We start from the raw sequence: 16616 nt of genomic DNA, 5'->3' as shown, positions 1-16616 counted from the left end.
GGGGAAAAACCATGTGTTCCCCAAGCGTCGCTGAAACCGTGTGCTGCACTTCGATCTCAACGAGTGCAAGCTTCTGGATATCTGCCATTCCGGTTTTCACGAGAGATACCGTCGATTTGTTGCCCATGAAATCGAGGCTTTAGATGTGTAAAAGTAATGGCTACGTCGACATCACATTGTTCCATATGACTCATCAGTGGTCGAAAGAATAATGATTCCTCTTTTGTTTTGCTTCGAAAGGCAGGGATCGAAGCATTTCTCTTTCATTCAGACCGAACACGAGCAGCAACTATCTATCGCCAAGATTCACGATGCACTGCAGCAGGCTGCAAGGAAGTCAGCAGTCACCTAAGTACCTAACCCTACCTTACTTTGACTGGGACAAAAAGATATAGCAACGGTCCATCAGCATTCATTCAGTTAAAACCTCAGAGCAAACATCCATCCGATCCGCCAAGGAAACTCCGATACCTACACCTCCTTTTTCGCCTATATCCTTTCCTTTGTGCACATGTCAATCTACAACACGCATCAATTAATTATGGTTCGACTTCGACGCCCCAATGCAATGCACGGCCCCGAACCAGTCACCCCCAGCAAACCCAGGTTTCATCACCGCACCTACTCCTCCAGGGGGGCATGCCTTCAACCAGCAGAAAACCGCAGCCATGTGCCTCCACCGTCACCACCTCATTTCACGTTCGGCTTTGGTGAGTAGCGGAACGGGGAGGCGCGAGGGCCATCAGAGAGGCTCCTCATGGGCGGCTGCCCGTTCCGCCCGAATGGGCTCTGCGTCTTGAGGCCATGGCTGCTCCTCCCGTTCATGCTGCTCGACCGCTCAGCTTGCATCGTCTGGAAGAAGTAGGAGGCACTTGCCATGTCCTTGAGGTTCTGCAGTGGCTTGAGGACCTCCACCACCTGGCTCATCAAGGGCCGCGCCTTGGGGTCCCGGCTGAGGCAGGCGCGCGCTAGCTGGGCGGCCTTCTGGGCGCCCTTCACTGAGAAGTTGCCCTCCAGGCGAGGGTCGATTAGCTTGTAGAAGCGCTGCCTCTCTCCTAGGAGGGGGCGCGCCCATTCAACAAGGTTGTGCTCGCCGTTAGGGCGATTCTTGTCCATTGATCTGCGCCCTGACATCATCTCAAGAAGCACAACCCCAAAGCTGTAGACATCACTCTTTGATGTCAGATGACCTGAAAAGTGGGGCAGAAAGACAAATGCATGTCAAGCAAAGACCAGAACCAGATGTGTAAACAGTAGAGTAAAAGGGTGTTTAAATCTTAAGAGAACAAGGTAGTCAAATTATTCCTTCAACATTATGAACCTGAAGCCAATGCAAATCTAGGTAAACACTTCCACCCAAAAAATTCTATGTAAACGTAAAGATCTAACCTTAGGATATGTGATTGCTGGGGTCAACTCACTGAGAACATCTACATTCTATATGAACTACCATGCCCATTTCCACAGTTTAGTTGATAAACCATTTTAATTTGCCCCTGCCAGTGTGTTTTAAGTTTTCACTACATAAAGGTCTTGTAGCACAAAGACAAATGTAAAGTTGCAAGCATTGTAACTAAGGCCCTCCACAGCGTGATGCTTGAGTGGCGCTAGAATAGGAGAGAGATGAAAGAAGAGTGACTCCATACATTGCAGCTAGTGCTGCCAGCTCCAGAAAAATGAGGAGCGACGCAAGTAGTTGTGTCGGTTCCAACCGGTGCCAGGTTAATAGAATAACATTTCTTCCTTCTTTGCTTCTCTCTCAACATCAGCTTTTACACCCTGACACAGTACTTTATGGTGGGTCCCATAGTGATTCTATAGTGTTCCGCATATTCCTGTTAGGATTGTATGGTTCTGAACAAACCGTTTTGCCCATCTTAGGAAGATCTTTTAAATATCATTACCCCAGTACAAGCATACCACTAATGGAAACTTAGCATATTATCCAAACAAGTATGGCATGCGGCACTAAAGCATTACGTCGTCTCCCAAAAAGCATAACATCCAACCTTAAATGTCTTATAGAAGCATCAAATGATGGATAACTGATTATCTCAGCATACTTAAACATTGATTTCAATACACAACAAGCAGATACTTGATTTTAGGACAGGTAAGCTGAATCTAATGAATGGGTTTGTTGCTCACTGGTAGCACTGACAGTGGCCAGACTGCTAACCAGAATTCGATGGACACTCAGGTGTAGCACCAGTGCAGGTCCAGGAAAAATTCCATTGCCTCTTGAGTGTGATGCCATGAGAATGTAATGGGGAAGTGATCTGATGGTAGATCTAGACTTCTAGGTCTGCCTCTGTGTGTGTGTGTGGCGCGGAGGGAGGGGGAGGTGTATTGATTTTACACACATGAACAGATGCTACAGCTGTACTCCGAAAGGGAGGTGTAAAGGAAAAAAAAGGTAGGGCAAAAATGACAACGTGCTTACCAGTCATGACATATTCTGGTGCTGCATATCCATAGGTTCCCATTACTCGAGTAGAGACATGAGTTTTATCACCTACAGGTCCATCTTTCGCAAGCCCAAAATCGGAGAGCTTTGCATTATACTCCTGCACAAGCAATATAACATATGATGCAACAGTATCACAGTATGTAAATCATGAGGCACACACTGCATAATCCTATTCATTAACTTACCGCATCCAGTAGTATATTAGATGTTTTAAAATCACGATAAATGACTGGTCTTTCTGCTTCTTCATGAAGGAAAGCCAGACCCTTTGCTGCTCCAAGTGCAACCTTCATTCTGATAGCCCATGGAAGAGGAAGAGACCCTACAGTAGAAAGTGTGATGGTTTACTTAAGATTCAACATTTCTATTTAAAGGCTATCTAAGGTACACAAATAAACACAACAGAACAACATGCATCCTCATATGATACATGATTATTTGCTTAAGAAAAAAAGGTAAATCCTAAAGAGAAGTTAATGCTCCAATCGCTAAGGAATAAGCCAGATACATACTTCGAAAAAGATGGTTATCCAAACTGCCTCGAGGCATGAATTCATACACCAGCAACCTTTGGTCATCTTCAACACAATATCCAATCAACCTGACCAAATTGGGATGGTGAAGATTTCCAAGAAAATCAACTTCAGCCTGGAAAAGATCAATTAAAACAGAGTATCAGACGCAGTCATCATGAATTGAAACCAAAAAATATGTAAACAAGATGATATGTGAACATGGAAATAGGTAAAACTAGCACATACCACCCATTCTTTGTGCCCTTGAAGCCCATCATGGTTTAGCGTCTTGACAGCAACTGTGAGACCTGTACCAGGTTTCACGGGTGCAGTTCCGTTCTCTTCAATCCACCCTTTAAAAACACATCCAAAACCCCCTTCTCCAAGGAGACTTTCAGGCCTGAAGTTCCGAGTAGCACATTTTAGATCATTGAATGCAAACTTGCGCAGCTGGGAGGCAACTTTTATCTCTTCTCCAACTTTAGATGCGGATGAACTGCTTTCAGCGTTACTAGTAGTTGTAGAACCTGAGACTACCAATGCGACAGGTTGATTCCTGCTACCATTTTCTGTCGACTTCTCTGCTGTTACATGAAATTATAACAGTTAGTATGCCACACTGACAAAAGAGAGTCAATATGATCAGAACAAAGAAAAGCAAATGCTCCATCTGCACAGTTTGAGTACGACTTTATGCAAGTTTTATCCTGCTTCATTGAAAGCATCTGACAACGATCACTGAAGTATATATCAAGTCAACATAGTGTCTTGCTGAAAACCTAACAAAAGGATATCACATGAACGTCACACAACCAGACAGCCCATGCTAATAATGACTTATGTAGCGTCCAATAAATGCAGTAGATCATCACACTAAAGATAGTATCAGTTAATGTACCAACTTACAGGAGGTGCACTAATTCACTATTTTAATTTAAATCCCTGTTGTAAATACAAAAAAATTTGAGCACTATGTTCCTACTAAAAGTATCAAAATGCTAACTGGCATCATTTCATCACATATCTTTCGTACTTTTAAGTTTATTAATCATTTAGTTCCAGTTATGAAAAGGCATTTTGACTCGTACTAGAATAAATTAATTGCTAACTAGACTCCATAGAAATAAACTCTTCTCTGTTTATTTCTATGCTATTTTAGTTTCTTACAGTTGTTGCACTATTCCGCTGATGGTGACAAACCTTTTAGAGGTGAATTTGTCTTTGAAGTGATCCTTTTTAGTATTTTTCTTATTCTACTTTGGGAAATATTAACTAACCAGTATGACCTTTAGCATAACATTTATGTAGGCCCATAATAGAAATATATCACTAGGAGCAAATACCTAGGTTAGGTGGCATAGCATAGTACAGCACATGAATTGGCAAAGTGGGCTTATATTTCTATATGAGGTACAGTACCATACTGAGCATAACAAACAGTAAATAGCGACTAAACTGTAGCCACATGTCTTGGTAAACAAGCTAATACCCACAGTCCTCGTGAATTTTTATTTATTTGACAAAACCACAGCGATTTCAATCATCACACGTACTGCTGAGTGCTGACATTACAGCTCAAAATCAGAGTCAGGTGGATGAGTCTAACGCACCAACAACTATGTGCAATGGAGAAGGCAATAACATTCTTTCCCGCGCACAGTAACTTCAAGTTCACTTTATATCTAGTGCAAACAGTATGGAGCCAAAAACGGCACATGCTAATGCTACTCTAAAAATAGATACTCAGTAAACCAGTAATGACATTGGTGCACCTACACTTGCTCCTCCAGAACCTTAACTATTATGTGCACTGCTGCTTAGCAAGAAAGATGCTTGTTCCACAGGATCTGCCGACAGATTGGTGATCCGTATATGCTGAAGGCAATCATTACCAGTCCATCCACAAATTCAATGCTCAATACAAGGATATAACCAAAGGTGTTGTCGCTCCCAGCTGCAGCCTCACATTATCTCCCTCAAACACCATCATACTAACTACCGAGAACAGCACGCGTCCTGACTCCTGAGCATTTACAGCCAATCAGCCGCGAGCTCAGCATCAGGTGACAAAGTGCGACGTCCGTCCGTTCCATCATTACCCAGAACGAACGAAATCACGGCTTACAGTACGGGCGTCGCAATTATAGTCACTTACACTCGCAAATCCCATCTACCACGCAAGCAAGACAGACAGCGAAGAGAGCACAATGCCGAGTGGGTGGGTATGGTATTCCAGGTGACGGGAGAGAAAGAGACGTTTACCGCCGTGCGTGCTGGCGCTGCTGGTGGAGGTGTCGACCTTGGACCTGCGCGGCGGCGCCTGCGGCGGGCACGTCCCGACGGGCCAGAGGCGGATGCAGCAGCCGGTGGCGACCGCGGCGTCGTCGTCCTTGGGTGCCGCGCCCGCGCGGCGCCTGCTGCTGCTGCGGCGGCGGCTGCGTCGGCACCAGCCCCAGCGCTCCCGCTCCCGCTCCTCCTCCCCGGAGCTCTCCCACCCGTCGAACTGGCCCAGCTCCGGCGGCGCGAGCCCCATGAGACGAGGGGACTTGACTTACCTCCTCCTCCTAAGCGGAACCTCGCAATGGGCCCCGGCACCACCCTCTCCGGGCGGCGAGAGCACCAGATCGGCTCCCGAGAACCTCCGCCTCCCGCGCTGACGAGCACCAAGCGGCCCGAGAAGAAGGAAGGAAAAAAAAAAAACTCACTGGTTCCCGCACGCGGACGCGCCGAGATCCAGCGTCCCCGCCGAATCGGGCCGAATCACGGCACGCCCCGCGCGCCGGCCGCGCGATCCCGCCGCATCGGAGGAGCACCTCGCGGAGCCCAGCACAGGGAGCAGGTGCGCGCGCGCGAGCCCAGCAGCAGCCGGGGAAGGACACCGCCGCCGCCGCCGAGCAGGAGCGGAGCGGAGCACGTCCCGGGGAAGGACGCCTGCCGCCGTGGGAGTGACCTGACCCTTCTCCGGAGGCGGCGGCTGCGGCGGTGTGGAAGGGGAGGGAGGGAGAGGGGGGTGAGTGGGGTGGGGTGGGGAATAAGCGAAGCGAAGGGGAAGGAATAATGGATTTGTGTCAATAAGGAAAGGAAGGGAATGGAGAGAGAGAGGAGAGAGAAAGTAGAGAGAGATGGGTTGGGGAGTGAGAGAGAGAGGGAGAGAGACAGGGCAAGGCAAGCGCAAGGCAGGGGCCCGCAGGCAGGCAGCGAGCACAGCACACTGCAGCGAAGCGAAGGCGGCACAAGCACAAATGTTCCTCCGCCTCCCCCTGCTTTTTTTTTTCTCTTCCTTCTTTCGGAAGCACGTGGCCGACGTGGCAGACCCTTTTTCCGCGTGCGGCGGCACTGCCCTCCGCGGGCCCCGCGCCGGGCTGACGTGCGCAACCGCACAGCGTTGACGCGGTCAGCGCGGCCGGCCTCGGGCGCGCCCGATGGCGTTGCTCTTGCTCTCCCGGCTGCTGCTGAAGAGGCAGTGGAACCTTGTCAAGAATGTAAGGCCTAGTTTAGTTGGTAAAATTTTGAGATTTTGGGTATTGCAGTAATTTCGTTTTTATTCGATAAATATTTTTTAATTATAAACTAATTAGATTTAAAAAGATTTATCTCACAAATTAAATGTAAATTGTGTAATTAGTTTTTGTTTTTGTCTATTATTAATACTTCATGCATGTGCAGCAAAATTCGATGTGACGGAAAATCTAAAATTTTCAGTTATATTTTTTAGTACTAAACAAGGCCTAAGACGCGGTCTTGTTGGACATCCAGTTTTAGCTAAAGGAACCTAATTTTTGGCTTAAGAAATCCAGTTTGTAAAAACTCTAGTTCCTGGAACTTAAGAACAAATTGTTGTGGTTAATCACGTGACAAGGATGTCGTGTCACTTCGAACACGCGATTGCAATTGTTGACTAACCGATAGTTCATTTATTATTGGCTCATTGAGATGGTAACTTGCTAGACATCCAATTTTAGCTAAGAAATCTATTTTGTCAACAAATCCAATTTTGGCTAGAAAATCCAGTTTGTCGGAACCCTAATCTCAATAACTAAAAACATATTCTTGTCGTTAGCCACACGACAAGAACGCCACGTCATTTGTAACGTGCCGATTGCAATTGTAACCGATAAATTATAGGCTCACTAAAACGGTAACTTGTTAGACATCCGATTTTAGCTAAGATATCTAGTTTGTTAGAAAAAAAACAAATTTAGCTAAGGAATCTAGTTTGTCAGTGGTGCTCTAGATTCTTTAAGTAAGAACATATTCTTATTATTAGCCACACGACAAGGATGCTATGTCATTGAATAACCAATAACGGAAGTTTATTCATTATAAGCTCATAGAAACGACAACTTGTTAGACATCCAATTTTAGCTAAGAAATCTAGTTTATCGAGATAGTCTAATTTTGTCTAAGTATAATTTAATTTGTTGGAACTCTAATTTATGGAACTAAGAACATATTCTTATCATTACCCACATGACAAAGAGTGTCTTGTTGTTTGTAACGCGTGATTGCTAGGTAGTAGATTATGAAGTTACATTCATTATAGGCTCATTGAAACGATAACCTGTTAGAAATTTAATTTGTTAGGGAAAATTAATTTTGGCTACAAAATCTAGTCTGTTGGTACTCCTAGTACTCTAGTTTCTATAACTAAGAATGTATTTTTGTCCGTTAGTTACGCGACAAAAATGTCACACCATTTGTAACGTGTGATCGATGAGTAACCAATAACGGAAGTTCATTCATTATAACCTCATTTGAAATGGTAACTTGTTAGACATCCAACTTTACCTAAAAAATCTAGTTTGTCAAATAAATAGTCTAATTCTTGTTGATAGCCAAGTGACCAGAACACCACATCATTCGGATGTGCGATTGCTAGCTAGGCGACCAATGACATAGGAGTTCGTTGATTGTAAACTTATCGAGATCGTAATGACACTACTCTATATATGCCAATGCAAACGAAATTAGATGAAGAATCCACCTTCCAACCTTGTCCTCTTTATATCCTTTCCTACGTTGGTGAACAAAACATCCTCTGACGAAATTTTAATGAGATCTCAAATATTGTTATTCTCTATTTTAAATTTTTCGCTAGACAAAGATAGAGAGTGAGCTTAGCTCTCTAGAGTGTGCAGACGTTATAGAGAGACTTTCATAGAATGAAAAGATATAGAAAATAATTGTTATTTAATGACACTTCAAATAATGATTTGGAAAATGATTAAAAAAAACTTGTACGGACAGGTAGTCTAGCTATCAATGGAATGATGGAGCCCGCTCCTACTGCGCCATTTTTGTAACATTAGTACCCTCTGACCCTTGTAAACAAAAGTGAAAAAATTCTCCTCCAATTATATAGTACTAGCAACTACTGTTGCGTTGACCAAGTTATACATGACCAAGGTAACATGGAGTTCACATGCACACCGCCATGAACGACGCCTTGTATGTGTTGACTCGTGTGTCCCGTTAGGCAGCTCAGGCCACGGCAAATACTAGACGTATGGGAGACAATTTCAAACGCTCACATGCACACGATCTGCCGCCAATCGCCGTCAAGGGATTTTAAATCTGTAAAAATTTTATATGTGTATTAGTACTAGATCTCTCACGTGTTGAGTGTTGCAACCTTAAAAATGTCAATGGCTGCCAACTAATTAATCTCTTTACCTCTCATGCTCTGCTGGATACCGTACCTGCTTAAGAAAAGATCCCGCTTCCGCGATAAGCTCGATTGTCTATGTGATTTTCTTTTCTGTTTCCCGAAGAACAAGCAGGAGAACCGCTCCTCATTATATTTAGTAAATATTACATACTATTGTATAAGACTAAAGAAAAAATCATACAAAATAGATTAGACTAGAGGATCCAGATCGATAGCAGAAAGACAGAAACACTCATTGCCGTGAATTATCTAAAGATTTTATGGACTGCGCAGCAATGAGTACAATAGCAACTTTACAAAGCAAAAACCACCTAAAGATGCAGCTTATGAAAGTAAAAGAAAACATAATATAAAATGGTGGGTCCACGGCTCCTCAGTCTCTTCATTCATGCAAATTTCTGGAAATGAATGTGATTTTCCTTTAGGTAGAATTTTAGACAAGTAAACATAAGCCCATATGTTCAAGTTCAGACGAAGAAATATCTGAAATAATCAAGAGCTTTGTGTGTTAGCTCTGAAGATATAGTGTATTAACAGCACACAAAGTAAAAGATGACCACCACATTTTTTCAGACATACATGAAAATAAAATATGAAAACATCTGGACAATTTCTATTCTGCAATTGCAGTATCAAGAATGTATTTCTGTACAACCACGTAAACCAAAACATATGGAGCGTATTTCTCAAAGAAGAATGGTTCTCACTAATGAAATACCTACAAAACAACAAGATTCTCTATGCAGTCCCATCCAATAACTGGGGTCCCTTGCTGGCTATGAAGCTAGTCCTATAGGTATATTATCTACACGAACTCGTTGAACACTTGTGCTCCTCTGGCGACCTTGATGAAGACATCCTCCAAGGTAGTGTCAACCAGTCCCCAGGCATGTATTGTGAGCCGGCGCTTCGCTTTCTCGACCACGTCAAAAACATGTGCTATTTTCACCTCTTGTTTTGGCAGCTCGAACTTCTGAGTTCCAGATAGATGGTAGATCTTGTTTGCACTGGGCGAGAACTGATGCACTAGCTGTTCAACCTCCATCTCTTGGTCTGGGGGTGTTGTCACTGTTAATATGTATGTCCCCCCATATCTAGCCTTTAGCTGCATTCCATTGAAGTAACAAGGACTTTAAGAACTGAAACATAGAGTGACCTTTGCGATTCAAGAAGGTGATGTACCTCTTTAGGGTTTCCAAGGCATTGGAAATCACCATCAACAAAGATGCCAAGCCTGTCACACAATACCTCTGCCTCTTCCATTGAGTGTGCTGGCAACATCACATTTAATTACTTGCTTATTCACTAATCACTCTTCTTGCTTTCAGATGCAATAAATAAACAGAGTATGATTCTAGAATTCAGATACACGAGTGGATAGGAAAGGATTATTACTAGTCAGAATAATCGCACGGTTTTTCTTGGCCTCCTTCACAACATTCCATAGGTTATTTCTTGATGCTGGATCCAGTCCTGTGCTTGGCTCATCCATGAAGACAACCTGATGAATATTTGTTAAGTTGCATAACCAATCTGGGGTTGGGCAGCATTACATGAAATGACCAAAATTATAGAAACAAGAAAAAAGGAAACTACTTTAGGGTCCCCAATCAATGAGATTGCCACGCTGAGCCTTCTTTTCATGCCGCCGCTGTATTTCTTCACTTGCTTATCGCCAACATTACCATGGGAGAGATTTACACTCTTCAGAGAGTGGTCAACAGCCTGGCAGTGGAAAAGTTTAGAGAAAATATGATTGTAACATGCTCTGAGATAGCTAAATAATTTCCAAAGAGAAAACCAAAGAGTAAATGACACAGCTTTTAGAATTATTGAAAACCAAAATGTGAATATAATGTTCAAACAGTGGTATCTGGATTGGAGGTACCTTCATTAATTCAGCACCTTTAAGATTTTTCAACCTGCCATAAAAGAAAAGATGTTCTTTTCCAGTCAGTGTTTCCCAAAGCAAGCTGCATTTAAGACCACAAATTACCATGATTAAATATATGATCCATAAAGGAAAACTTTTGGCCAGATTAGTACGAGGTAAGAGTAAATACTTGTGTTGTGGGCACACTCCCATATTTGTATATATGTTACCCATATCCATATTTATATCCATTCCGTGGACATAAGCAGTACCAGATGTAGGTTTAATGAGTCCAATCATCTAAGGGAAAAAATCAAGTCGCATTATAAGATACAAGACATTATGCACATTTCGTCAAAAGAACGGAAAAACATCAATTTTTCAATCGTACCATACCATATTAATGAAAGATGTTTTCCCAGCTCCATTTGGGCCAAGCATTCCGAAGCATTGGCCCTTTTGAAGGACAAGAGATAACCCTCGAACAGCCAGCTTGTTGGGGTTTCCATCCCTTCCATGATAAACCTTCCTGAGGTTATCACAGATGATAGCTTGGTTTGCATTGGGATCTATCAAAAGTTGCTCAACTCGTTTTCTCTGAAATAGAATTTGTCAATGAATGAAGTGTCATTCATATGTACTGTAGAGAAGTATAAGAAATATCAAAGTGTGAGGGATAACCTACTTCTAGAGCAACATCGGATTTCTCCACATCGAGAATGACTTTGGAATCCTGTTGGGCATTGCTAGGTTCATGCAATGATGGTGCATGTTTCTTCTGTAAACATCTGAAGCAGAAAAAAGGGTTTTTTCTGACACCACCGCCTAGCAAAGAGGCTTGATCTAAATAGAATGCTAATATGAGCAGCACTGCCCATTCTACACTCATTATGATCATGACATCATGCATTCCATTGAGGGGATCTTTCAGACTTCTCCAGGTCATACCAGTGGCTCCCATACTGCTTCCCGAGAATGCATATTGACCAAGTTCATATAGGCCCCGATAGAGGGAAAATGCTGGGACAATCTCCATGACTAATGTCCAACCATCTGAGTGGAGAAGACAAAACTTGTAAGTTATAACTAACGTTATATAACTGAGACATAAATCAAAATTAAGCTAGCGACTTACAGGGAAACATTTGGTCCTCAACAAAGAAACGGAAAAGAAATGCACCAAGTAAGCCAGAGCCAAATACATACATGTAGCCAATCACTGCAGCAGGAGCCAAATGAAAATCGTCAAGGTCAGTTTCAAAAGGTAAAGTTTTGACTTGGAGGTAACAGGTTTGAATTACTAACCTGTGGCCATCTTGACAGACAAAAAGAAAGACGCCACAAAAAATGCAAGTGCAATCTGCAAATTTATACAGATGAAGAAAAAAACAACTTGTATGCTATATTCATTTACTCTGAAAAAATTGAGACCTGAACAGAAGAAGGATAGTTAAAACAATGAAGATTTATTTGCCACAACAGCATATTCGTGAGTAACATTGTAATACAATTACCTATCAAGGAGCCAAAAATCATAAAGAATAACATATAGACGATTGATAGAGCAAGGAAATAAGAATAAGATATCAGCCAGTAAGGCCCATCCTTCAGACCATGCATTTTCATCATAATCCTTAGCTTCTGCTGCTTCTCATACACCAGATATGACAACATAACCTAAGAAAAAAATCGTCAGATTGCAAGCTATACTGATACTAACTGTTAGCATGTTAATGCATTGTTTCCCACCCTACTTACAGAATGCTACATCAATACATCTCATCATACTCACTGGGAAAAGAAGTTCGATGATCCATGTGAAGAATAACACACTGAGAAGAGAAGACAGATCCAACTGAAAACTTGTCCCAACTTTGGGCATATCTTTTACATACTCAAGTAGCATTTCTACCCCAGTTCCTTTGATAAATTTGAGATAAGCGTTGGATACCTGTAAGAAACAAAATATAAGCTGTCAGAAGTTCAGAACAGGACCCATGTTTCAAAAGATACTGAATTAGTCAGAGATAAGACTACAACATACTGCATTCACCAAGCGTGGAACCCGCAATGTTGTGATAAATGAATATGCATTGTTATCGCTGTAAGTAGAATTGTACCAAACATTTACACCGAGGCCATACTGTGTTGTGCCCAAGAAGTCATACCCTGCAGAAATGAAGGCGGTCATAAAGTATGCCAATACCATTTGTGTATGAATGATTTCTTGTCATATTGTAACAAAAACTGATAGGTAATCAATAAGATTACTGATTACATTGATAGTATCCAAGGGTCCATTGGTCGGGGGATTGTCAGAAAATGTTTTGCAAATTATCATTGATATATGAAGTCTTTCAAACTTCAAAGAGAGAATTGTAAAATCAAGATATATAACCTGCAATAAATTCGTTTATTTCTCCTCCTCGTTGTCTATAACCCTTTAAGAATTCATGGTTGATAATTGATGCACTTTCACGCCATAACGGGACACCTTCAACACACTGTATATCTGGTTCATTTCAAGAGGGCGTCAAAGCTGCAGCATAAATTTTCAGAATGATAGACAGCAATTTCTCAACTGTTGCCATCAATTTCTCAACAATAATCATATATAAATGCGTGTCAATTTTTGAACAGGCAACAAAATCTCATCGTAATAAATATGCGCGTTGAACAGGCAACCGAAGAAATCAATGTGGCAACATGAAAGTGCAACGCGCATATTTATTACGATGAGATTTTGTACAAGTATCTAACATGTAATTTCATCATCCAAATAAAAGGGCCACGGATTTTAACCTATGTATGAGAGTTTCAGAGTAAGATCCATCATATATTATAGCAGTACCAGTTCAAGATCAAATATGGAAGCTTCACCGTCCCTAGACTGAAGCTAAATGACTGCAAACTAATTTTACCTTTTCCAACCCAAAACCATCAAGTCAGCATTTTAAGGAAGGATAGTTATACTTACTGAGCTGAAAGGGTATGCCCCCAGTATTATATGTAATGGTCTGTGACATGACAGGTAAGCACTCAGGCTGGATCACATACAAAGTACGGCCAGAGAAAAATGCAGGCTCTAGCAACTGTGTGTACCATGGCTGTGTATCTGAGCCCTAGGACAAAATGAAGCCAACAATAACCACATAAACCAAAACATGAAGCAGCAAATTTACAGGCAGGTTACTTGGTTGGTGACTGAGGGAGCTCACAGCAACTATCTTGGTGAAGAGATCCAGTAAATCTGTTGCATTCAACGACGGAGAAAGGACAGGAAACAGCCCTCCCGATATAGCTGAAAATTGGACAACATTTACTCAAGGAATCACAAACATAGTCACCAAAGTGTAAGCATTTCAAAGCATATTTTAATTGTACTATGACAAGCACATACCTTCTGCAACTGCTTTGTCCTTCCCAGTGACAAGCACAGTTGCAGGGCAAGACCAGGAGTCACGGCAAAATGGATCAGGCAAATCACTGAACGGTTGGGAGAATGTCCTTACAGCCCTGAAATCAGCACGGGGGATCTGAATCATGGCTGGCCACTGTGGCGGGCTGGGGATCGGACAGCTCCCCACCTGATCCAGCGTCGAGTACTGGATGCCACACTGTTTCCTTGCACACCTTCCATCCAAACTGGTCTCGAGGCAGACGCAACCGCATTTGTACTTGGGCTTGTCGAGCTCATTGTTGATGATGTTCTGGAGCACGATGAGAAGCACGCATATGAGGATCGGGAAGAAGGTGATGCCGATGTTTGTCTTGAGGTTCCGTTTCTGCAATGTGGCCAATATAAAAATCAGGCGGTGCTCATGGAGACGCCATTTGATTTTCAGAGAAGTAGTAATGAGCTTTTCATGTAAAGACACATATTATACACACGTGTTGTGAAACTTATATAAAATGCGAGCATGCAATGCACTGGATAACTTCCAACAAATGAAGGAAAACGAAAAATTAACTAGAATACAACTTTTTTTGCCCACCAGGCATTTATCATGCTGATATATGTACCCTTTGATTCGCAGGTTGTGAAACTTATATCAAATGCAGAGCGTGCAATGCACTGGATAACTTCCAACGAATGAAGGAAAACGAAAATTTCGCTAGAATATAACTTGTAGCATTTTTTTCTTGCCCGCTGGATTTATCATGCTGATCAGCTGATGTACCCTTTCATTCACAGGAGAAGAAAAGCCCAACACGCCAACGCTACCTACCCGCCTTGGCTCAACAAAAACACCGTGCACACACAGACAGACTGGAACCAAACGAGAGATAAATCCCGCAAATCGCCGCACAAGATCCTCAGAAAAATCGAGACACATGAGACTCAAGCAACACTTTGCTGATCATACAGTTGCTTCTCGCCCCTCAAGGACCGCGAAAGGCAAATCCACGAACACCTTGCAGGCGCGACGAGCCGAGAGCTACGTCTATAGATTATTAACTGGAAAGGGAGCGGGGAAAGGAGCGTAGAAGGGGAAAGAGCAGCGGTGCCTGTACCTGGACGCTGAGGTTCTTTCGGAGGAGGGCGTTGGCCTGCGTCGCGAAGCTCGCGGGGCCCCTCGGCGAATCCATGGGCGGGCGGGCGGCGAGGGAAGGAGGAGAGGGAGGCGAATCGGGGCGCCGACGGAGACGTTCCACTTTACCCGCTTTTATATGCTTTATCCATCCATCGAACTACTCTGCCTCCCGCCAAGCACATAATTTGTCAAAAACGAGTAACCCCGAGCTGTTTGTTTTGTTGAGATTTTTTTTTTACAGCGTGCTCGGTACAGCTTTCCGCGGCTGCAAAGCCAATAGCAAGGGTATTTTACTGCTAAATTTTAACCAGTTAAACATTAGTTGACTTTAGTAGTTAAATTTCTAAACATATTAATTTAAAAGAAGCTAAAATATTTTAGTTCCACTAGTTATCCAAGAATAACTAAAATAATTTTAGTTGACTAAAATTTAGCAAGAAGAACAAACAGGGTCCAAGTCTACTATCTGTATAGTTTCTAGCTTATTTCTTTTGAAAGATAAAAAAGGAAATAAGCCATGAAACTAAACTGACACTCACACTTACAGTAAACTAGCTAGAATTTAAACTTAGGTCTTGTTTAGTTGGAAAAAATTTTAGCTTTAGTCACTGTAGTACTTTTGTTTGTATTTGATAATTATTGTTCAATTATAGACTAATTAGACTCAAAAGTTTTGTCTCGTAAATTACAGACAAACTGGGCAATTAGTTATTTTTTATCTATATTTAATAATGTACGCATACGTTCAAAGATTTGATATGACGGAGAATCTCGAAAATTTTTGACAACTAAACAAGGCCTTAGGCTTTAAACCTGGCAGTTTTAGTTTGTACATAGCAAGTCAAACGTTAGTTGCAAAGTTTAAAATAGCAGGCTATTGAAAATAGTGGTAATTTTTTCAGCAGCTATGCGCTATAGCGGCGCTACGACAAATAGGTTTTTTTTTAAAAAATACATGAAAAACATCAGTAATTGATGAAAAAGACATGGCAAATATGAATTTCGATAAATACAAATATGTTTCCATAAGTCTAGGTAACATTACTAAATACTAATATAATATTACAACATGGTTTATGAAAGCTAAATTGTCCAAAATACCAAATTAGTAGCAAATGAGAAATAATAATCTAGTCTAAGATGGAGTTTTGAGATTCAGGCTGAGAAGATCTGTTATAGCAAATGCAACTTAGCGGCCCTATAGCGCATAATAACAGTAAAAGTTGAAATAGCAGCAAAAATACCAGTAGCTTAATTAGCGGCAATTCTTTCAGCAGCTATACCGTCGCTAGAGCACCACTGTAGCCTGCTTATTTTTTGTTTGGTTAGTTGTTTGGTTGCTTGTATTATCTAAGCCTAATTAGAGAATAACGTGTTTGATTATATGATTTACTTTGTATAGAATTACCTCTAGTAACTTTACTTCTTTTCTGACATTTTCACAAACATGTAGCGAGAACCCTTGCCGGTGGTGGGCTTTGCTACTCGACACCATGGCTGACGAGCATGGCGAGCACCTCCTCCACATCTAGCGCTGCCCAGCACACCTCCTCGA

At 42.1% G+C, this 16616-nt stretch overlaps 2 protein-coding genes across 7 annotated transcripts; both read right to left on the bottom strand.

Annotated features, from left to right (window-relative positions):
* Window positions 198-6192, bottom strand: LOC8055570 (receptor-like serine/threonine-protein kinase At3g01300). 2 transcript variants are annotated; one of them, XM_002460063.2, is made up of 6 exons: window positions 5248-6192; window positions 3232-3569; window positions 2983-3118; window positions 2656-2792; window positions 2444-2567; window positions 198-1190 (listed from the first exon to the last, which is right to left on the bottom strand). In XM_002460063.2, exons 1-6 carry the CDS (start codon window positions 5516-5518, stop codon window positions 691-693), a joined length of 1506 nt encoding a protein of 501 aa, XP_002460108.1. In that variant the 5' UTR covers window positions 5519-6192; the 3' UTR covers window positions 198-690. The 2 variants fall into 2 exon arrangements, with proteins under 2 accessions (XP_002460108.1, XP_021309420.1); XM_021453745.1 differs by having other exon boundaries at window positions 3232-3566.
* On the bottom strand, window positions 9218-15240 carry LOC8054613 (ABC transporter A family member 7). 5 transcript variants are annotated; one of them, XM_021454801.1, is made up of 18 exons: window positions 15042-15239; window positions 13927-14311; window positions 13745-13827; window positions 13504-13648; window positions 12925-13038; window positions 12571-12695; window positions 12319-12477; window positions 12041-12203; window positions 11832-11957; window positions 11662-11745; window positions 11212-11579; window positions 10923-11123; window positions 10717-10826; window positions 10542-10575; window positions 10250-10378; window positions 10049-10154; window positions 9836-9924; window positions 9218-9758 (listed from the first exon to the last, which is right to left on the bottom strand). In XM_021454801.1, exons 1-18 carry the CDS (start codon window positions 15114-15116, stop codon window positions 9459-9461), a joined length of 2796 nt encoding a protein of 931 aa, XP_021310476.1. In that variant the 5' UTR covers window positions 15117-15239; the 3' UTR covers window positions 9218-9458. The 5 variants fall into 5 exon arrangements, with proteins under 5 accessions (XP_021310476.1, XP_021310473.1, XP_021310477.1 ...); XM_021454800.1 differs by having other exon boundaries at window positions 9255-9758; window positions 10542-10626; window positions 15042-15238; XM_021454798.1 differs by having other exon boundaries at window positions 10542-10826; window positions 15042-15240.

Source organism: Sorghum bicolor, chromosome 2 (genome assembly GCF_000003195.3).
Source record: "Sorghum bicolor cultivar BTx623 chromosome 2, Sorghum_bicolor_NCBIv3, whole genome shotgun sequence".
NCBI classification, from domain to species: domain Eukaryota; kingdom Viridiplantae; phylum Streptophyta; class Magnoliopsida; order Poales; family Poaceae; genus Sorghum; species Sorghum bicolor.
This window is presented reverse-complemented; position numbering and strand designations above follow the sequence as displayed.